This window comes from Lithobates pipiens, unplaced genomic scaffold, assembly GCF_037356315.1.
Source record: "Lithobates pipiens isolate NorthernLeopardFrog02 unplaced genomic scaffold, aLitPip1_a1.2 Scaffold_28, whole genome shotgun sequence".
Taxonomy (NCBI): domain Eukaryota; kingdom Metazoa; phylum Chordata; class Amphibia; order Anura; family Ranidae; genus Lithobates; species Lithobates pipiens.
The window spans coordinates 110,793,235-110,816,124 of NW_027507789.1; the positions used below are offsets into that span (position 1 = coordinate 110,793,235).

Sequence of the window (22,890 nt, forward strand, 5' to 3'; positions counted from 1 at the left end):
GCCGCATGGAAATGGCGCCGGGACCGCACGGGGCCCGGTGGAGGTGGGGGGGAGTGTGGATGGCTCTGGGTCGGCAGGCCAAGGGGGGGTGCACGTGGCGGGGGATCTGCGGCATGCTGGGTCTGGGGCCAGCATCCGCGCGGTGGGGGGGAGGGGGGCGCTCCGGGGGGGTCACATGCTGGAGGGGGGGGAGGGTGGGTCGCAGAAGGCTGCCAAGGTGCCTGGCAGGGCTGGTTTTAGACGCCGGCATGCCGGGGGCGGCGGGGGGAGGAGGACATTGCCTGCAGTCCCGGATCGCAGGGACCGGATGGACCGCGCGGAGCACAGGGGGATGGCCGCGTCCCCGGTGCGCGCTGGAGAGGTCGGTTCGGAGAGCGAGCTGTCCCAGGAGGAGGAGGGGTCCTTTTCTGCACCCGGACCGGTACCGGTCGCCGAGGCCCCTGGGGGCCCGGGTAAGTTGCGGGAGTCTACATTGCTGGCGGATGCCTTGCGGGATCTGATGGGGGTGGCGCAGGGGGGTGCGGTACCCACGGGATCCCGGGACGTATTGGGGGGGGTTGCGGCAGGTTCAGCGCAGGGGGCGGGGCCTGTGGCCCCGGGGGGGCCGTCAGGTCAGTTGCAGGAGCTGTTGGGGGGGCTGCAGGCCCTGGTTGGTAAGTTTGCTGGGGGCTCCGGGTCGCCTCAGGTGGCCCCCTGGACGGGTAATGTGGGGGGGCCGGGGGGGCGGAGGTCATTCCTGCGCGGGATTCACCGCCTGCTGCGGTGTCGGGGAGCATGGATGCGGGGGCCGTGGGCTCGGGGGTCCCCCCGGTGCCCGCGGACCCGGGGGCGCGGTCTGACCTGGTTAGGATCGCGGATGCTGCCCGGTGCGAAGTCTATGTTTGTTTCGAAGGCCCATTGGGGGCGCATTTGAAGCAGGAGGTGCGGGACAAGATCGGCAAGGGTGAGTATGTGGAGATTTTCTCTTTGCTCCCCCTCGAGAAATTTAATTTGGACAGGGTTAAGCCGGACAGTTCCAAGAAGGACGACGAGGAAAAACGTAGGTATCGGCTGATCCCGCGCACATTTGCAAATTGGCTTCAGGCGTTCGCTATCTTGGCTAGCGTGATAGGGGAAAAGAACCCCGAGCATTGCTCGGCGTTATTTTGTTACCTGGACGCGATTGGGGAGGCTCACCGAGTGTATGGAGGGCTGGCTTGGCTGCGCTATGATGAGCAGTTTCGTCAGCGTAAGGCAGTGCGGGCTGACCTGCGGTGGGATCACAAGGACATAAGCCTCTGGATGAGGCTTATGTCTGCTCCGCGGGCGCCCACTCCGTTTCTTCAGGGGGGGGCCGGGAGTGCGTCTTCCTCGGGACTGCCGGCCGGAAAGAAGTGGGGGGTGTGCTGGCCCTTCAATGAAGGGGCTTGTAAATTCGGAGGCGCGTGCCGCTTCAAGCATGAGTGCTCCGGGTGCGGCGGCACCCACCCCCTGTCCCGCTGTTTCAAAAAAGGTCAGCGTGCCGGTGCCGCCGGTCAAAAAAGGGATGACGCCGGTGAACCTGGGAAGGATGCTTCCTTTCCTAAATAGGTATCCGGATGGTGCGGCGGCGCGGGGGTTAATTCTGGGTTTTCGGGACGGTTTTAGGATTCCCTGTTCTTTGGGGGGGGTGCCGCCGTTGGCCAGGAATTTGCGTTCGGCTTTAGATCACCCGGGGGTGGTGGATGATAAATTGGGTAAAGAGGTGGCGCTGGGCCGGATGGGTGGTCCTTTCGAAGTGCAGCCGTGGGGGGACCTGGTGGTCTCCCCGTTGGGTGTAGTTCCTAAGAAGGAGCCGGGGAAGTTTCGCTTGATTCATCACCTGTCTTTTCCGAAAGGGGGGTCGGTCAATGATTTCATTGACCCGGAGGCGTGTACGGTTTCCTACACGTCTTTTGACGCGGCGGTACGGTGGGTCAGGCGGTATGGTCGTGGGGCTCTCATGGCCAAGGCGGATGTGGAATCGGCGTTTCGCCTTCTGCCGGTCCACCCGGACAGCTTCCGGCTGTTGGGATGCCATTGGCGGGGCAAGTTTTATGTGGACTTGTGCCTGCCCATGGGTTGTTCCATTTCATGCGCCTATTTTGAAGCTTTTAGTTCATTCTTGGAATGGGTGGTGAGAGATGTTTCGGGCCTGGAGTCGGTCATCCACTATTTGGATGATTTTCTGTGCGTGGGCCCGCCTGCCTCCAATGTGTGTGCGATTCTTCTGTCCACGTTGCAGCACATTGCGGGCAGGTTCGGGGTGCCGTTGGCGGGGGATAAGACGGAGGGCCCGGTGACGGAATTGAGTTTTCTGGGAATCGTGATTGATTCTATGGCAATGGAGTGTCGATTGCCAGAGAATAAATTACGGGATCTGCAGGCGGAGTTGGCAGGCATGCAGGGCCGGCCGAAGGTTCAGCTTCGGGCCCTGCAGTCCCTGTTGGGCAAGCTGAATTTCGCTTGCCGGATCATCCCTATGGGCCGTGTGTTCTGCCGACGGCTGTCGGGGGCCACTGCCGGGGTAACCGCCCCTACCCACTTCGTGCGTTTGCGAAGGGAACACCGGGAGGACCTGCGGGCTTGGCATGAATTTTTGGAGTCGTATAATGGGCGGGCTATGTGGATGTCGGGGCCAGTGAGCAACTTCGACGTGGAGTTGGTTACTGACGCGGCTGGCTCTACGGGTTATGGGGCATTTTTCCGGGGTCGGTGGAGTGCGGAACCTTGGCCACGCTCATGGGAGGTTGCGGGGTTGTTGGGCAATTTGGTTTTGCTAGAATTGTTCCCGATAGTGGTGGCATTGGAGTTGTGGGGGGCGGAGTTTCGTAATTTGAAGTTACGCATCAATTGCGATAACATGGGGGTGGTGCAGGTCCTCAATCGGATGACTGCTTCTTCCCCCCCGGTCATCCGGCTGCTGCGACACCTGGTCTTTCGCTGTTTGCGGCTCAATGTTTACGTTTATGCTGTGCACATACCTGGGGTGGAGAATTCTTTGGCTGACTCGCTCTCTCGTTTTCAGTGGGACAAGTTCCGGCAGCTGGCGCCGGGAGCGGAGGAGTCGGGGGCGCCATGCCCCGGGTGGATGTGGGAACTTCCCTTGGAATCGCCGCAGGTTGGTTAAAAAGGTCGTTGAGTGAGGCTACATGGTCCGCTTATTCTAGAGTGTGGGCGGAATGGTGGGCGTTCCTGCGGGAGGTTGGAGTGGCTGGTCGGGGCTCCGACCGGCGCTGGGTGGTATTGTACTGGGTTGCCCGGAACATTGAGAAGGGCCTGTCTCCCGCATCTATTGAGCGGAAGCTGGCGGGGTTGGCCTTTTTGTTCAAACTGTGGGGGGAGCCGGACGGGACGAAGGATTTTTGGGTGAGGCAAACGTTGAAGGGGTACAGGAGGGATTGGAAGGGTAGGGATGCGCGCCGGCCGGTGTCATTTGACAATCTGGTGGCAATTTGTTCTCGGCTGGGGGACGTTTGCTCGTCTGCTTACGAGACCGTCCTGTTTACGGCAGCGTTTTCGTTGGCGTTTTATGGGGCTTTTAGGATTGGGGAGTTGGTGTGTCGCTCAAAACGGGTGGCTGGGGGTCTGTTGGATCAGGATGTGCAGGTGGTTGCGGATCGGGTGAGTATACGGTTGCGTAGGTCTAAGACTGATCAACGGGGCAAGGGAGTGGCGATTACGCTGCTCGCCCTGCCGGGCTCGGTAGTGTGCCCGGTGGCGGCGGTACGGGCTTTCCGGGCGGTGCGGCCTGGGAGGGCGGGCCCCTTTTTGGTGCACGAGGAGGGCTCTTTTCTATCCCGTTTTCAGTTTGTGTCGGTCTTTCGGCAATGCCTGAGGGCGGTGGGTTTGGATGAGCGGGACTACGCGTCCCACTCTTTTCGGATTGGGGCGGCCACGGAGGCGGCTCGATGTGGGCTGGAGGAGGCGGTGGTTCGCCGGATTGGTAGATGGGAGTCCCGGAGGTTCCGGTCCTATGTCCGGCCGCAGTTGCTACTGGGGTAAGGAGGGTGCGGCTGGGGGTTGTTTGCTGTGGGATTTATGGGGGGGAGGACTGTGCTTGTAACATTCCTTTGGTTGTTGTGTTATTTCTCTTGTTTTCATTCCAGATGGAGGTTCTCAACGCCTCGTTTGGATCCTGGGGCATTCGTACGTCTGCTGGGGGGCCAGGAGAGGTGATTCTCTACCAGCAGGCAGGCAACTAGGTATCCCCAGGGAGGTAGCTAGGGTGATGTGGTTGGGTTTCCCGGGCATGAGGTGGGAGCGTGTCATGAGGGAGGTGGAGCGTTTCGCTTTGAGGGATAGGCCCCCGGATGTGCTGGTTGTTCATGCGGGGGGCAATGACCTGGGAGTTCGGAAAGTGAAGGACATTTTGGCGGATATCAAGGCTGATGTGTTGCGCATGCGAGTCCTTTTCCCGGGCACCATTTTGGTGTGGTCAGACATTGTGGCCAGAACGGTGTGGCGGGGGGCCAGGTCTTTAGCCAGCCTTGAGAAAACCAGGATTAGGGTTAATAAGGTTGTTGGGCGGTTTGTAGTGCAGAACGGGGGCATTGTGGTAAGACACAGGGAATTGGAGGTTAATGTAGGGCTTTATCTTAGGCGGGATGGCGTTCATCTATCGGATGTGGGGATTGACCTCTGGTCCTTTGGCTTACAGGAGGGCATACAGAAAGCTCTTCGGGTGTGGGGCGGCCCTCAAGGTTGAGGGGGTCACCCTTTCGGGCTGTGGCGGTGTGTTTTCTGGTGGTTTCTGACGGTAGACAGGTACTCAGAAGGGATCTGAGGGTGTGGGGGGCTCATCTAACGATCGGCCCCTCTGGGTATTCCTGAACGTTGGAGGGAATACGGTTATGTTCACTGGCGGAAGTTGTCTCCGACCGGTCACAGGTGGAGGCCTTTGGGAAGTTGGTCAGGTGTACCGCAGTGATTGGGTATTGGCTTAAGTGTGGTCACCGTCAGAGATCACCAGAATGGGCAGTTAATGTTAATTAAAATGTGGTTTAATGTTAATAAAGTTATTTATATATTTATATATATATTTATATATTTATATATTTTCATATTTACAAGTTATTGGAGTAATTTTGAGTTGTGTTTAATAAAGGCTGTTGTGGCCAGTTTACTCCAACCTATGGTGTGGTCTCGTTTCTAATAGATAAGGAATAGTATAAGGGGAACATTCAGACTACACTAGTCAAGAGAAGCACGGATTAAGAATGCAATGATATAAGGAGTGCTGGACATGACAGTGTGGATGAGGGACACAGAGGGTTAAGCTTTATGGGTGGAGTTCAGGAAAAGGTTTGCAGGAAACAAGTTCAGTGTAGGGGAGGGGTCACATAAAAGGGAGAGGTGTGGCTTTAAGGAATCATTCGGAGCCCAGTGTGACACAGAGGAGGCAGTTTTTCCCACCCTCCCGCCCTATTGTTATGTGTTTGTTTTGTGGTGTTTTGTTGCTGGTCTTTTCTTCTTTTGCAGGTTTCGTCGGTTGTCACGGCAGCTGAAAGTTTTTCGTGTTGGCGGTGTGTTTTCTGGTGGTTTCTGACGGTAGACAGGTACTCAGAAGGGATCTGAGGGTGTGGGGGGCTCATCTAACGATCGGCCCCTCTGGGTATTCCTGAACGTTGGAGGGAATACGGTTATGTTCACTGGCGGAAGTTGTCTCCGACCGGTCACAGGTGGAGGCCTTTGGGAAGTTGGTCAGGTGTACCGCAGTGATTGGGTATTGGCTTAAGTGTGGTCACCGTCAGAGATCACCAGAATGGGCAGTTAATGTTAATTAAAATGTGGTTTAATGTTAATAAAGTTATTTATATATTTATATATATATTTATATATTTATATATTTTCATATTTACAAGTTATTGGAGTAATTTTGAGTTGTGTTTAATAAAGGCTGTTGTGGCCAGTTTACTCCAACCTATGGTGTGGTCTCGTTTCTAATAGATAAGGAATAGTATAAGGGGAACATTCAGACTACACTAGTCAGGGGGACAGCAAATATGCCCTAAATATTCTTAGTGCTGCTGCGCCAAGAAAAAAAAAAGAAAACCACTGCTGACGCAGAAAGAGAAACACCTTTGATGCAGAAGAGGGGCAGCAATTATGCCCTATATATTCTTAGTGCTACTGCGTGAAAAAAAAGGGAACCACTGCTGATGCAGAAAGAGGAACTGCTGTGATTGGCCAAAGCATACAGATCAGGTGCATGCTTTGGCCAATCAGCAACTGATGCAGAACAGCGAACATCGGGACCATCTCTATTGGCTATCATTCACACTGAAACACTTCTCATAGCGGGCATCTCATTGCGGAAAAGTAGTAATGCAGAGGACAGCTCCACAATAAAAGTGAATATTGTTTCGTTTTTTTATTTCATCCTTTATTGTGCTACTATTTTTGTTTTACTTTCTTAGCACTTTTACTGTGGGAGGCCGTCACTAGCAGGCTGGATCACGTACATGTACATGATCCAGCCTGTTCTGGCTTAGGGGAACGCAGCATGCAGCTCCCACGACTGCTATGTCCAGCAGATCTTTGCTCTCTTTTATAGAGTCATTATGGTCCTGTGGGTTAGCCGGGGGCAGACCAACTAAGGAACGTGGAAAAATAGCTAGCAGTATTTGGCAGCAGAGCAAAACACTAGGGTGAGAGGGAAATGTAGAGAAGAAACCAAACACCCTCCCAGCTGCCTGCATAAGGTAGAAACTGATTACTGGGATCTGTTGGCTGCTGGGACACACCGGCTGGTGGACAGTGGAACTACATAGTTACATAGTTGGTAAAGTTTAACCACTTGACTTCCGGAAGATTTACTCCCTTTCTTGACCAGGCCATTTTTTGCGATACGGCATTGCGGTACTTTAACCACTTGCCGACCGCCGCACGACGATGTACGTCGACAGAATGGCACGGGCAGGCATATGGGTGTACATGTACGTCCCTGCCTTCCCGCTGGTGGGGGGCCCGATCGGGCCCCCCCCCGTGCCAGCGGCGGTCGGTATCCGTTCAGCAGCGATCCGGGATGAGGGGGTGGCCATTCGTTCATGGCCACCCCCTCGCGATCGCTCCTGACGAATGGAAGTGAAGCGTGACATCACTTCCTCTCCTGTAATGTAAACACAGGCAGAGGAAGTGATGTAATCTCTCCTCCGTGTCGGTATTTTTCGTTCCGGCACTGAGGAGAGAGGATCGGTGAGTTGCACCAACACACCACACGTACAGTAGAACATGCCAGGCATACTCTCACCCCCCCCCTTCACCCCCCGATCACCCCCCCAATCACGCCTGCACCCCCAGTCACAGTGACACCAATTGCATTATTATTTTTTTTTTGCATTGGTGTCATTTGTGACTGTAATAACTGTTAGGGCAGTTAGGGTTAGCCCCCTTTAGTTCTAAGGTACCCCCCTAACCCCCCCAATAAAGGTTTAACCCCATGATCACCCCCCGTCGCCAGTGTCACTAAGGCTGGGTTCACATTGCAGCGGTTTATGAGAACGGATGTGATTCGCACCGCACTGCAGTGCAAATCACATCCGATCTCTGTGCGATTCGAGTTCAGCCATACAGATATTATGGCTGAATTCGCGTCGCACCCGCCGCAGACTCGCACGGGACCCTTTTTTTGGTCCGCAGCAGAATCGGATCGCATGGGTGTTCACACCATGCAATCCGATTCCTGTCCGAGTTTTTTTTTTTTTGCATTGGTGTCATTTGTGACTGTAATAACTGTTAGGGCAGTTAGGGTTAGCCCCCTTTAGTTCTAAGGTACCCCCCTAACCCCCCCAATAAAGGTTTAACCCCGTGATCACCCCCCGTCGCCAGTGTCACTAAGGCTGGGTTCACATTGCAGCGGTTTATGAGAACGGATGTGATTCGCACCGCACTGCAGTGCAAATCACATCCGATCTCTGTGCGATTCGAGTTCAGCCATACAGATATTATGGCTGAATTCGCGTCGCACCCGCCGCACCCGCCGCAGACTCGCACGGGACCCTTTTTTTGGTCCGCAGCAGAATCGGATCGCATGGGTGTTCACACCATGCAATCCGATTCCTGTCCGAGTTTTTTTTTTTTTTGCATTGGTGTCATTTGTGACTGTAATAACTGTTAGGGCAGTTAGGGTTAGCCCCCTTTAGTTCTAAGGTACCCCCCTAACCCCCCCAATAAAGGTTTAACCCCGTGATCACCCCCCGTCGCCAGTGTCACTAAGGCTGGGTTCACATTGCAGCGGTTTATGAGAACGGATGTGATTCGCACCGCACTGCAGTGCAAATCACATCCGATCTCTGTGCGATTCGAGTTCAGCCATACAGATAGTATGGCTGAATTCGCGTCGCACCCGCTGCAAACTCGCACAGGACCCTTTTTTTGGTCCGCAGCAGAATCGGATCGCATGGGTGTTCACACCATGCGATCCAAATCCTGTCCGAGTTTGCAGATTGCACTGCGATATGCGAACTGATCTGGGGGTGTCATTAACATTTCACTGACACTCCCAGCAGTTCGCATAGGGCAGTGTGATGCGGAAACCCACCGCGGATTCGTGGCGTTCCCGCATCGCTCCAGTGTGAACCCAGCCTAATAAGCGATCGTTTTTCTGATCGCTGTATTAGTGTCACAGGTGACGCTAGTTAGGCAGGTAGGTATTTAGGTTCGCCGCAGCTTTTTATAGCGCCAGGGACCCCCATATACTACCGCATAAAGCCCCCTGATTGCCCCCTAGTTAACCCTTTCACCAGTGATCACCATATAACTGTTACAGGTGACGCTGGTTGGTTAGTTATTTTTTTATAGTTTCAGGGCACCCGCCATTATTACCTAATAAAGGTTTAACCCCCTGATCACCCGGCGGGTGATATAAGTTTGAGGGTCAGATAAGGTCTGCGTCACACCAGGCAGCGTCAGGTTAGTGCCAGTACCGCTAACACCCACGCGCAAAGCATACACCTCCCTTAGTAATATAGTATCTGATCAGATCTATATTAGCGTCGCCAGCAGTTTAGGTTTCCCAAAACGCATTGTTAGCGGGATCAGCCCAGATACCTGCTATCACCTGCGTTTAGTCCCTCCGCCAAGCCCAGACCAGCCCACCCAAGTGCAGTATCGATCGATCGATCACTGTCACTTACAAAACACAACACACATAACTGCAGCGTTCGCAGAGTCAGGCTTGATCCCTGCGATCGCTAACAGTTTTTTTTGTAGCGTTTTGATACAGTCGCTGACAGCCTAGGTGCTTTTTTACCTGTGAGTCTCACTAGTGTACCCCTAAATTTAGGGGTGTCTACTTTACAAAATGGGGTCATTTGGGGGGGGTTTGTGCCATCTTGGCATTTTATGGCCTTCAAAACTGCGATAGGTAGTGAGGAGTAAAATCTAAAATTTACACCCTTAGAAATCCTGAAGGCAGTGCTTGGTTTTCGGGGCCCCGTACGCGGCTAGGCTCCCAAAAAATCCCACATATGTGGTATCCCCGTACTCAGGAGAAGCAGCAGAATTTATTTTGGGGTGTCATTTCACATATGCCCATGGCATGTGTGAGCAATATATCATTTAGTGACAACTTTGTGAAAAAAAAAAAAAAAAGTTTGTAATATTCCCGCAACTTGTGGCAAAATATAAAATATTCCATGGACTCAACATGCCTCTCAGCAAATAGCTTGGGGTGTCTACTTTCTAAAATGGGGTCATTTGTGGGGGTTTTGTGCCATCTTGGCATTTTATGGCCTTCAAAACTGTAATAGGTAGTGAGGAGTGAAGTCAAAAATTTACGCCCTTAGAAAGCCTGAAGGCGGTGCTTGGTTTTCGGGGCCCCGTACGCGGCTAGGCTCCCAAAAAATCCCACATATGTGGTATCCCCGTACTCAGGAGAAGCAGCAGAATGTATTTTGGGGTACAATTCCACATATAACCATGGCATGTGTGAGCAATATATCATTTAGTGACAACTTTGTGTAAAAAAAAAAATATATATATTTTTTTGTCATTATTCAATCGCTTGAGGCAAAAAAATAAAATATTCAATGGGCTCAACATGCCTCTTATCAATTTCCTTAGGGTGTCTATTTTCCAAAATGGGGTCATTTGGGGGGGTTTTGTACTGCCCTGCCATTTTAGCACCTCAAGAAATGAGATAGGCAGTCATAAACTAAAAGCTGCGTAAATTCCAGAAAACGTACCTTAGTTTGTAGATGTGACAACTTTTGCGCAAACCAATAAATATACAGTTATTGACTTTTTTTTTACCAAAGACATGTGGCTGAATACATTTTGGCCTAAATGTATGACTAAAATTGAGTTTATTGGATTTTTCTAATAACCAAAAGTAGAAAATATAATTTTTTTTCAAAATTTGCGGTCTTATTACGTTTATATCGCAAAAAATAAAAATCGCAGAGTCAGTCAAATACCTTTAAAAGAAAGCTCTATTTGTGGGAAAAAAAGGACGCAAATTTTGTTTGGGTACAACATTGCATGACCGCGCAATTACCAGTTAAAGCAGCGCAGTGCCAAATTGTAAAAAGACCTCTGGTCATTGACCAGCAAAATGGTCCGGTCTGAAAGTGGTTAACCAGTTCCCGGCCCGCTCATGCAGATATACTGTGGCAGAATGGCTCTCCTGGGCGAAGTCCCGTATGGTTACTTCCTCCCCCTTTTGGGCCACTAGAGGGCGTGCGCGAGCATGCCCGCTGCACAGCGGGGAACCCGATGCGTATGACCGGCGGCAAGCACCAGCATGGGGATTTGTGTGTGTAAATCCCTGTGCTGTCAGAAGAGAGGAGACATGTCGTTTGTTCCTAGTAATTAGGAACAGCGATAGGTCTCCCCTTCTACTCAGTCCTATCACCATACAGTTAGAACACACTGAGTGAACACACATTTAACGCCTTGATCGCCCCTAGTGTTAACCCCTTCCCTGCCAGTGACATTTACACAGTAATCAGTGCATTTTTATATCACCGATCGCTGTATAAATTGTCAGTGGTCCCAAAAATGTGTCAGAAGTGTCCGATCTGTCCAATCAGCTACACATACTGTAGCTGCTGACTTTTAATAATCCAAAATTGGAACACCCCTAGTGATGGACTTTTTAGGCACATACAATAGATATCAACATTTTCTGAAGATACAAACATTTTTTTATTGAAAAAATTAGGAAAAGTACATACAACATGAAATGCATTAATACACTGATACTCTGTATATACACTGATTACTTGAAATATCCTACGCGTTTCGGAGAGACTGAATCTCCTTCTTCAGGGGTGTGTATCAATGTAAGAGCTGGTCTATTGAAACAGAAAATAGAATATATATTAAAAAGAGTTATTTGTCTACAAAACAACATACATACAATATATATGGTGTATAATTTACTATTGTGATAAACACTTACATATTTAGAACAGTGTGTTGAATAGACATTCCATAAGATTTGTAATTAAAAATATGACAGAAAACCAGGGTGAATGTTGCCGATGGGTATTTTCCCTTTCGAAGCCTTCTAGTGTGGTCGCCTTGGCAGGAATGGCTGAAAGAGCCGCAGGTGTAAAAAATAGACCCGCCCCCTGGTGCTGATGGACGATTGGAGCTTAAAGCCCCCAACCCGAGAGACACTGGGGCAAGGCCATCGGTCCTAAGTGGAAAAATAAAATGTATTTTAAACTTATCACGGGAAGGGCAGGGGAAAAGAGTTCGATATACAAAAAATTGCTTTATTATATAGAAGAAGAAAAAAATAATTAGACAAAACAGTCTTTTTTTTTTTTTTTTTTTTTTTTTAGACATCAAAAAATAAAAAATAAATTTTCAAAGAATATCCTACCTGAAATACCGTAGATATTATAATAGTAATATTGGCAAGCGGGGCTGCTCCTAAAAAAAAACCTAGTTTTTCAACTAGTGTGCAACAGTAGGCCAAGAACATTATGGCCAGACAGCTCGCCATAGCGTCAGATTGGATATTATATAGATATACGAGCCTAGTCTAATCATAGGACATTTGTCAATATTTTTCTAAAAATCAAGCTGGTATTCAACTTTAATTATAATATACGGCCAGACAGCACTATAAAGTGACCAGGTCGATAGATATATCAACCTGGTCAGAGTATATATCATAATTTGTCAGTCTGATATTATCGTATGTAAATTTTTTAGATATAAATATTAGGTCATTTTAATTGATAAGATTCAATAACTTTATCAATAAATGATTTAAAAAATTAGGATACTGATAATAGAATTAAATTACTACTAGTGATGTAAATCTATGAATTATTAAAGTTCATCAGTTATTATATATTAATTGTTAATAAAATTCATTAATAATTATCAATTATTGTGCAAAATATAGACCATAATATTAATTGTAAATATATCGGAATTATTAATAAAGTTGAAAGAAGAAAAAAAAAAAAGCTGACCTTAATATTGTATTAAATGTGTCCACCCATTCGTCACGGCATCCAACAACAGAGTGTGGAGGATGCCAAATGGACGGAGGCTCTATCCTTTTATAATGGTCCCTGTCCAATTAGCTGGTGCAGCAGATTGCAACAGCTGACGGGCAGGGAGGGAAGACCAACAGCAGATCTGCCCCCTGAGTGGTGCGCATTCCGCCATGTCCACGGCGCATGCGCACGCACGTCTGAACGAGGCCACGCCCACTCCACCCACCGACACCATAGGCTTCTCCTATGTGCAGTCAGGCGGGGGTACCCGAGGGAGAACAGTCGCAAACAGTGTGACTGTATTCTCCCGCAACGCCGCCACAGGTTAAACGGCCTGTTTTAACTGGGTTTATTGGGACAGGTACTTGGGACTGGACAAAAAGTCGATTTCTTCTTTAGTAATGATCTTTTTGTGGTGGAGGTATTCTCAGATCTCAATTTGTTCCAAAATTTGAGATAGGTTGACCTGATCAATAAGATCAGTCAGATCACTCTCTTGCAACAAAGACACTAGTTGCTCTATAGCTTGGGTTTCTTGAGGGGTAAGCTTCGTAGGGGGTCCTTATTTGTGAAATAATTTTTTCAGAAGTATCTTCTGAACAAAGAGTTAGGCCACGTACACACGGGCGGACTGTCTGCCCAACTTAGTCCGCTGAACAGTGTTTCAGCGGAAAATCCGCTCGTGTGTGGGCTTCAGCGGACTTTTTCAGCGGACAGTCTGACGAACAAAGTCTTACGGAATTTCCGTAAGACAGTCCGTTCAAACTTGGTTTTGTCCGTCCAAACTTGGTTTCAGCGGACAGTCCGCTCGTGTGTAGGCAAGTTGGACGGACTAAGTATGGCGCATGCTCAGAAAGGGTTTACACGGCCGAAGGTTGCATTGCAGTGTATAGGACGTCGTTTTTCTAGTCCCGTCGTACGTGCTGTACACGTCATCACGCACGCTTTCAGCGGACTGTCTGCTCATCGTGTGTGGTCAAGTCCGTTCATGCTAATTTTGAACGGACTGTCTGTCGGATTGTCTGCCGAACTTAGTTGGGCAGACAATCCGCCCGTGTGTACGCGGCCTTAGAGGTCTTTGTAAACTTCAAATACATCTGTATCCTGGTTTGGGCAAAAATGAAGGCCTTTTTTAAGTACACTTATTTCGTCATTTGAGAGTTTATAAGAGGAGAGGTTAATTATATTGAAATCGGGAATCTGCTCTTTGGTTTGCATCAGAGATATTAAAGTGCTACCTGAGTGTAAGGCCGCGTACACACGGGCGGACTGTTCGCCCAACCTTGTCCGCTGAACAGTGTTTGGGCGGACAGTCCGCTCGTGTGTGGGCTTTCAGCGGACAGTTGGACGGACAAAGTCTTTCGGAAATTCCGAAAAACTGTCCGCTGAAACTGTGTTTGAGCGAACAGTCCGCCCGTGTGTGGGCTTGTCCGCTGTACTTTCGAAATGAGCGGACTGTTCCCGCTCGGAAAGTCCGCCCATTTCGAGCGCGTGTACAGGTAGGCGGGGCCCGCGAAGGAGACGTCGCGGGCTCCGCCGCCTGGAATGGGCTTAAAGGGGAACCCCAACGCCGAAAAAAAACAAGAACGGAAGGCGGCGACGGCGACAGAAGACCGGGCCACCGCCTGTAAAAGAGCTACAAGAAGGCGCGGTGGCCCGGCAGAAGAACCGAAGGCGGCGACAGAAGAACGGAAGACGGCGACAGAAGACCGGGCCACCGGACCAGGCGCGGTGGCCCGGCAGAAGAACCGAAGAGGGGGACAAGACCCCCGAAGTCGGGAGAAGAGGCCGGCGGCGGGGAGGAAGAAAGCCGGACTCCTCCGCTGGCAAAAGAGCTACACACACATAGCGGAGGAGTCCGGCGAGAAGACCCCCGAAGACGGAAGACCCCCGGCTGTGCAATAAAATATTTTTTCCCCCTGTGTTGTGTTTTTATTTGTACTTTATTTCACAGGTGAATGGGTAGGGGTACATTGTACCCCATACTCATTCACATAGGGTGGGGGGCCGGTATCCGGGGGCCCCCTTCTTAAAGGGGGCTCCCGGATTCCGATAAGCCCCCCGCCCGCAGACCCCGACAACCAACGGCCAGGGTTGTCGGGAAGAGGCCCTTGTCCTCATCAACATGGGGACAAGGTGCTTTGGGGTGGGGGGGCCGCGCGGCCCCCCCCTTCCCCAAGGCACCCCCCCATGTTGAGGGCACGCGGCCTGGTACGGCTCAGGAGGGGGGGCGCGCTCGCTCGCCCCCCTTTCCTGGCCGGCCGGGTAGCGTGCTCGGACAAGGGTCTGGTGTGGACTTGGGGGGAACCCCCACGCCGATTTTTTTCGGCGTTGGGGTTCCCCTTTAAGCCCATTCCAGGCGGCGGAGCCCGCGACGTCTCCTTCGCGGGCCCCGCCTACCTGTACACGCGCTCGAAATGGGCGGACTTGCCTCCGCCTTACGTGGGCGAGTCCGTTCATTTCAAAAGTTGAGCGAACTGTTTGCCCAACCTTGTTCGTCAAACAGTCCGCTCGTGTGTGGGCAAGTCCGCTCATGCAAATTTTGAGCGGACTGTTTGATGAAACTGTTTGCCGAACAAGGTTGGGCGAACAGTCCGCCCGTGTGTACGCGGCCTTAGTGTTGAGATTGATAGGTGGGGGTTGAGTACTTGCCAAGATCCGTTCTAAAAAATACGGATCATTCGAAATTGTGTTGAAGGAATCATCAGTAGTTAGATTGAGGGATGCATGCTCCTGTAGTGACTTGTGATGTAGTGATGGTGTCATTAGTTATGGTGCAGTTCTGTATTTGGGACATGATGGGGATTTGAGATGGAGCATTATTAGGTGCATTGACAGGCATGGGTTTACGAGGTGTGTCTAAGGTCAATTTTTTAGCTGCTTGTCCATCAGTGGTATCACCATAATATTGGCGTTTTGTGCTTGTACCCGTTTTGGGTTTGTGAGAGGATTGGGAAGGGGGGTGTGGGGGATTTTTCATGTAACCAAGTACTGACTGTGAAGTAGTAGGAACCTTTCCTTGATTCGAGTAACTTTTGTTTTGGTTGTATCTATTTTGTGCAGTAGTCTATTTATATGCTTTCCCATCTTTAGATGCGTTTTTATCACGGGACAACTTGTGTCCCTTTTTCCTCAATATTTCTTTAATAAACGTTTCCAGATTTGTTTTTAATCTATCCTCTTTAACAGCCAATGATCTCTGAGTTCTAAACTGTTGTAGCTTATTGCAAAGGCTGATGATATCTGGATCAAGAGCACTGGATCTTTTACTATATTCCTCTATAAGAATCTCCATAAGATTTTTTGAGAATGCTCGTAGTGCCTTTTCCCAACTCTCTTTGAGAGGCTAGGAAAGATCTGGACTCGCAATCCCAGTGGGTTTATATCCTCTCTAATATAATCATGAAAGGATCTAATGTGCCAAAATAGCATAGATTTTTTCTCTAGCGTTTTTGAAAGCCTATAGAACAGAGCAGAGATCTCTGAGTCTATATACTCCTTATAACCGAAATCCCTCAGATAGCCCTCCATGAGGGAGTCCCAGTCATTTCCTGTGAATCTGTCATGTTTTATGATCAAAGAATACAATCATTGCAATATATTAATACATTTAAAATAGAAATTTTTTTAAATTAAAAAAAAAAAACAGACTATGTATACGTAAAGAGACGTAAAAAAAAATTGCCAACCCGAAAATGGGGAACGGTATCTACTACCAAAATTGCAAAAAAGTACAAGGGGGTGGCAATAATTTTACAAGTTTGTTGTGCCACATCCAAAATTATAGACCAAAATTGGAACACCCCCGACTTCTTTGGCATGTACAATAGATATCAAAATTTTCTGAAGATACAAAAAAGTTTTTTTATTGAAAAAAATAAGAAAAGTACATAAAACACAAAATGCATAAATACACTGATACTCTGTATATACACTGATTACTTGAAATATCAATGTAAGAGGTGGTCTATTGAAACAGAAAATAGAATATATATTAAAAAGAGTTATTTGTCTACAAATGAACATACATAGTGTCTAATTTAATATTGTGATAAATACTTACATATTTAGAACAGTGTGTTGAACAGACATTCCATAATATTTGTAATTAAAAACATGACAGAAAACCAGGGTGAATGTTTTGCCGATGGGTATTTTCCCTTTCAAAGCCTTCTAGTGTGGTCGCCCCGGCAGGAATGGCTGAAAGAGCCGCAGGTGTAAAAAATAGAAATTGCCAACCCGAAAATGAGGAACGGTATCTACTACCAAAATTACAAAAGAGTACAAGTGGGAGGCAATAATTTTACAAGTTTGTTGTGCCACATCCAAAATTATAGACCAAAATTGGAACACCAAAATTGGAACACTCCTGACTTTTTAGGCACGTACAATAGATATCAAAATTTTCTGAAGATACAAAAAAGTTTTTTCTTTTATATTCACCGACCGACAAAGATCCTCTCTGTACAAAGTGGGTTTGTTAGCCTGCCAATAGGAGAAACTAGGCAATACACAGAATTGTCATTTCTGCCCAGGGGAGTGGACCCTGTGCTAGCAACCCTCCCTGCTGCCACAGCAGCTTCAGTTTTAATTTGCCTAGTGAAGGAGAATGACTTAGGAACCCTGCAGGCCCTTCGGTCCATTTTTTTGATACAGGACTTATGCTTTTGCGCAAGATGAATGATCCTGTGATCTTCTATCAACTGCCGGCTGGGTGACAGGCTGGCTAAGTTATCCTTGTAGTCCCCCCAGTCTGGCCATCGAGCATGTACAGGTTGCAGCTATGGCTCGGCAGGCCACGACATACCTCAGCTCCAGAGGTGGTCGGTGAGCTTCAATGCTCCGGGGTATACATATGACCGGGCTACTGATGTCTGGATCACAGTATACAGAGGCCAGCAGCCACCCTGTAACTGCGCAGGAGTGGGGTTGAGCAGCTGGGCATTCCCTGGGATGTCGATTCGGCGGCCACCTCCCCTCCTTCTCTTCTCTCCCATGTCCCTATCTTCCCTCCTCCCCCCGGGGGGGGGGGGGGCGGCTGCATGTATCTGCTGAGCGGTGTGTGTACAGGGGCTCGCTGGGTCTCTCACCTGGATGGGGTCTGTGCGGCTAGCGATGGTCCTGGTTCCAGTGTGGGGGGTCCCAAAAAGGTGCCTGTGGGGGTATTTGGCTGTGTTTGAGCCAGCACTGTTCTGTGCTGTGGGTTTCATTCTTCACCGCATGGCGCTGTCCGGTGACCATTTTGGCTGAGGGCAGAGCAGGTTCCCCTTGTGAGCTTCAGCGGCCATTTTCTGTAGGTTTTTCCTATTCGGATTATTGGCGGCCATTTTCTTGAGGCCTGATCGCTTTTTTCACAGCAGCTCTCTAGTGACAGCATGCCATGTGCTATCACACGCTGTTTCTTGTGGTTCCTGTGTATACAGGACGCTGAGCGGCCATTCCCTAAATGCTTGGGCAAGCTCTGCAGATCGTTTCAGCGCTCATATCTACTGCTGCTGCCAACACAGCCTCTTCACTCTGCACTTGGGTAACCTCCTGGGGACTACAGGCACGGCTAGTAACTGACACAGAACACCTCAGGGTGGTGAGTCTGGTGCTAGGAGCCCCCCCCCAGCCAGCTGCAACAGGAGGGTGGGACCTTCACTGTCCTAAGTCCCCTTTTAAGTGGCAGACAGGGTAAGGTCAGCATGGCTTCAGAAACTGGTGTTTCTTCCCCCGAAATCCAGGCTATTGCAACCGGGTCACCTGGCACTGTGCCCATGTACACCCTAACAGCGTTCCTTAATTAATTTGTTGCTAAAATGGAGGCGGTGCGTGGAAGGAAAGGTGCGCTAAAAAGACCCCTGGCCCCACGTCCTCTGGGGAGAGCTCTGATGCAGACTCTGGCCCTGCTGCGGCTGGGGACTCCTGTTCTGACCTATCAGACTAAGCTGACCAGGACCATTTGGACAGCGAGGATGATCCAATTTCGTCCAGATCCAGGCACGACAAAGCACTTGTTGGAGCACTTATCACAGCTGTGCGTGATACCCTGAAGATCCAGGAGCCAGCAGATCTCTCTGCTGATGTATCGGTCCCTTTTGGGTCCTGCAAGCCAGCACGTTCACCTAAGGTGTTTGTCAGGTCACCTTGAGGTGAGGTGACAGATGCACACCGTAGGGATCAGGAGTGCACCGCAAGGTTGTGGACCATACGGCTGACTGCTGCAGACAGGAGACAGGTCCCACCGGGGTTAGAGCGTAAGATTCCCTGGGGTGCGGAGTCTAAGAGCCAGCAGGTGTTCACCAGAGCCTCGAGTGGTGAGGATGGACTTGGCTGCAACTGGCTCCAGGTCGCGACCCCCAGGGTCCCCCAGCTCACACCCACAGTAGGCAACAGAAGGATAGGGATGGTGAGGGACAAAGCCAAGGTTGGGGCCACAAGCAGAAAGAAATAGTCAGGGACACACCAAAAGGTCAGGATCACAGGCAAACAGGGATAGTCAAGACACGCCAAAGTCGGTAACGGAACAACAGAAGAGCACACGGCAGGTAACAGGAAGCCAAACACACAAAGGAATACACAATGGTTGATCAGCACTGATGGCCTGAAGTGCACAGGTTAATATAGGGCTCCCTGATAGGGCCTGGGGTGGAGCCATGCTTAGAGGAGAGGTTATAAAAACCACCAGGTGGAAGTGGCTGGCCTCTTAGTCTGAACACATGAGAAACAGGTAAGCAAACTATTGCAAAACCATGACAGTGTTCCAGTATTTGACTTACTTTGACAAGTTCATCTACAGGCAATGGGGTCGGCAAAAACATGGCGGTGCGTTACCCCTTTGAGTAAAGCCTTCTTAAAAAATCGTCGGCTCCTCCAGTCGTGACCACAATCCCGGTAGAGGGGACTCCTGCATTCAAGGATCCCACAGACAGGAAGGCCGAGGCAGTGGCTCGTTCCTTGTTTACGGTTGTGGGGTCCGCCATACGACCGGTACTGGCATCTGCACTTGTGTCACAGACACTGAGTGGGCAAAACTTTTGCACTGCGAATTGGGAGAGCAGAAGGCTTCTCCTGTCTGCGTGGAATTGGCGGACCAACTAGTGCATGGCCTCAAGTACATTTGTGACGCGTCCCTGGATACTCTCCCTTTGTTATCCAGGGCTTCAGTGTCAGCTGTGGTGCTGCGGCGCCTGATTTGGTTAAAATGCTGGTCTGCTGACCAGGCATCTAAGAAAGCCCTGACGGATCTTTCCTTCCTTTGCGACCGGCTCTTTGGAGCCTCATTGGATGACATTATTAAAAATGCCACCGGGGGTAAGAGTACCCTACTCCCACAAGCAAGGAAGCCTAAGGAGCCACGCCGCAGGCAAGGGCCCTCTTTTTCTGCACACAAACGGCTTTTTCGTCCGACCGGGGCTTAGGAAAAGCGTCCCCAGCCCGACAGAACGGCCGCAGACGGACAAAAGTGTCCCTGGCATCGCAAGCCTAGCAAGCCTGCGACAAAAGGTGCTACCGCATGAAGGTTTGCCCCCACCCATGTCTCGGGTGGGGGGTCGTCTTTGGGAGTTTGCAGCCAGGTGGTCTTTCCGACTGTCCGACCGATGGGTTTGTGATCTGATTTCCTCAGGCTACAAGATAGAGTTCCTCTCTTGGCCACAGACAAGATTCTTCCCCTCCAGCATACCCATAGCACTGGCTTGCCGGGAGGTCCTCTTGGGGTCTGTAAGGGACTTGCTGAGTCGAGGGGTGGTGGTACCAGTTCTGGATTCTGAACGCTTCCAGGGGTTCTATTCAAATCTATTTGTAGTCCCCAAGAAGGAAGGGGTACGTCCAATTTTGGACCTAAAAGCCCTCAATCACTTTGTAAAAGTGCAGAGGTTCAGAATGGAATCACTTCGCTCGGTAGACGCTGCACTCCATCAGGGGGACTTCCTGGCATCTTACCCATATGTCTTCGGCATCATAAGTTTCTGCGATTTGCAGTTGGGAAAGCCCACTAACAGTTTGTGGCTCTACCATTTGGCCTGGCATCAGCCCCCCGAGTCTTTACCAAGGCATTGGCGATCACCATGCAGACTTTGCAAGAATTTGGGTGGCTGTTGAACCTAAAGAAGTCGGTGGTTGTACCGACCCTGTGTCTGGAGTACCTAGGCTTGCTGTTGGACTCCAGGAAAGCGAGAGTCTTTCTCCCTTCCGACAAAGTGCAGACTCTCAGGTCCGCAGTAAAACTGCTGAGGAACCACGAGCGGTTGTCGGTCCGCTTTTGCATGCAAGTCCTGGGACTCATGGTGGCCGCCTTTGAGGCCGTGCCGAATGCCCAGTTCCACACCAGAGTCTTGCAGAAAGAGATTTTGTCCAAATGGGACAAATCTCCATTGTCCCTGGATTGTTCAATCCAGGTGAGCCAGTCAGTCAGAGACTCCCTGATATGGTGGCTGAGATCCCCGGGGATTCAGTCAGGAAAGTCGTTCCTACCTCTACAATGGACGGTGATTACAACGGATGCCAGCTTATCCGGCTGAGGTGGAGTGATGGGCGTTTAGTCGAATCAGGGCCTCTGGTTGGTGGAAGAATCCAGGTTGCCGATCAATCTGCTCGAATTGAGGGCGATCAGGCTGTGCCTCTCCACATGGTCCATGAGACTAAAAGGATGTCCGATCAGGATCCAGTCAGACAACGGCACTGCAGTGGCATATGTCAATCTCCAAGGGGGGACAAAAAGCTCAGCCGCGGTTCGGGAGGTCTCTCACATACTTCGGTGGGCAGAGCGACACATACCGGCCCTGTCGGCCATTTACGGTCCCGGAGTGGAGAACTGGCAGGCGGACTATTTGAGTCGCCAGATGCTGAACCCAGGAGAATGAGAGTTGCATCCGGAGTTGTTCAGGTTACTGTGCCTGAGGTGGGGCACACCAGATGTGGATCTTCTGGCCTCCTGTTTCAATCGGAAGGTACCAAGATTCGTGTCCAGGACAAGAGATCCACGAGCAGACGCGTCAGACACGCTGGTGGCTCCGTGAAATCAGTACCAGCTGATATTTGCCTTTCCTCTGCTAAAACTATTACCATGTCTGCTTCAGAGTGGAAGCCAAAGGGATCCCAGTGATACTGGTTGCTCCAGATTGGCCTCAGCGTCCTTGGTACGTGGATCTGGTACACCTGGTGGCAGACGCTCCCTGGCGGTTGCCGTTGCGAGAAGACCTTTTGTCTCAAGGTCCGATTCTCCATCCTGCTTTACCATCGCTGGCTTTAACGGCATGGCTATTGAGCGCCAGGTGTTGAGGGGCCGGGTCTGTCAGACTCTGTGATCTCGACTATGTTGAAAGCACGAAAATCTTCCTCACGGAAGATCTATCATCGTGTCTGGAAGGCCTACATCTCCATGTGTGAGGAGAGGGGTTGGCCTCCGCGCTCTTTTTCCATATCCAGGATCCTACTGTTTCTTCAGCAAGGAGTGGACCAGAAGTTGGCTTTACGCACCATTAAAGGGAAAATTTCAGCCTTGGCTGTCCTTTTTCGGCAGCCCCTGGCATCTCACTCGCTGATGAGTACATTTGTTCAGGGGGTTCGTCATGTGGTCCCTCCGGTGCGTCCACCGCCACCCCCCTGGGATTTGAACCTGGTAATGTCAGCGCTTCAGAAACCGCAGTTTGAAAATATCCGGGAGATTCCCCTGTTGACTCTTTCTCAGAAAGTAGTTTTCCTTGTGGCCATCACATCGGCCAGGAGGGTTTCGAAACTGGGGACCTTGTCTTGCAAGTCGCCCTATCTGGTTATCCACAAGGTGGTGTTGCGTCCGCAATTGTCTTTTCTACCCAAGGTAGTATCGGCTTTTCATAACCACGAGGACATTGTGCTACCATCCCTGTGTCCTAAGCCGAAGCACCCTAAGAAGGTGGCCCTTCACGCTTTGGACGTGGTTCGGGCTCTGAAGGTGTATTTGTCTGTCACTGCTCCTTTTCGGAAATCAGACTCACTGTTTGTCTCGGTGGTTGGTCCAAAGAAAGGCATGGCAGTCTCGTCGGCCATCATTTCTAGGTGGATCAGACAGATTGTAGTACAAGCCTACGCTTTGAAGGGGCAGGTGCCCCCCTTTCCGGTCACGGGCCATGCCACAAGGGCAATTGGCATGTCTTGGGCCTTCCGACACCAAGCATCTGTCGCTCAGGTGTGTAAAGCAGCGTGTCACACGTTTACCAAGTTTTACAAGGTATATGTCGGTGCATTGGCTGATGCCTGTTTTGGCCGCAAAGTCTTGCAGGCTGTCAGGGAATTATTAGACCAGACTGTGTGGACTGCACAGAGGAAAGCCAGAACGAATGTGAGTGAAATAAAAAGTGTTTAATATAAATAAAAGGAAAGTGAAAACATACAGTGCACAACCAACCACAACAGTAAGGCCGCGTACACATGGGCGGACTGTTCGCCCAACCTTGTCCGCTGAACAGTG

The 22,890-nt window shown here is 50.3% G+C and overlaps 1 protein-coding gene across 1 annotated transcript; it reads left to right on the forward strand.

Annotated features, from left to right (window-relative positions):
* The first annotated feature begins 204 nt into the window (after positions 1–204).
* Positions 205–5,073, forward strand: LOC143935563 (integrase/recombinase xerD homolog). Its single transcript, XM_077459527.1, has 2 exons — positions 205–452; positions 3,026–5,073. The coding sequence occupies exons 1-2, from the start codon at positions 308–310 to the stop codon at positions 4,000–4,002; spliced, it is 1,122 nt and encodes a 373-aa protein (XP_077315653.1). The 5' UTR covers positions 205–307; the 3' UTR covers positions 4,003–5,073.
* The last annotated feature ends 17,817 nt before the right edge of the window (positions 5,074–22,890 follow it).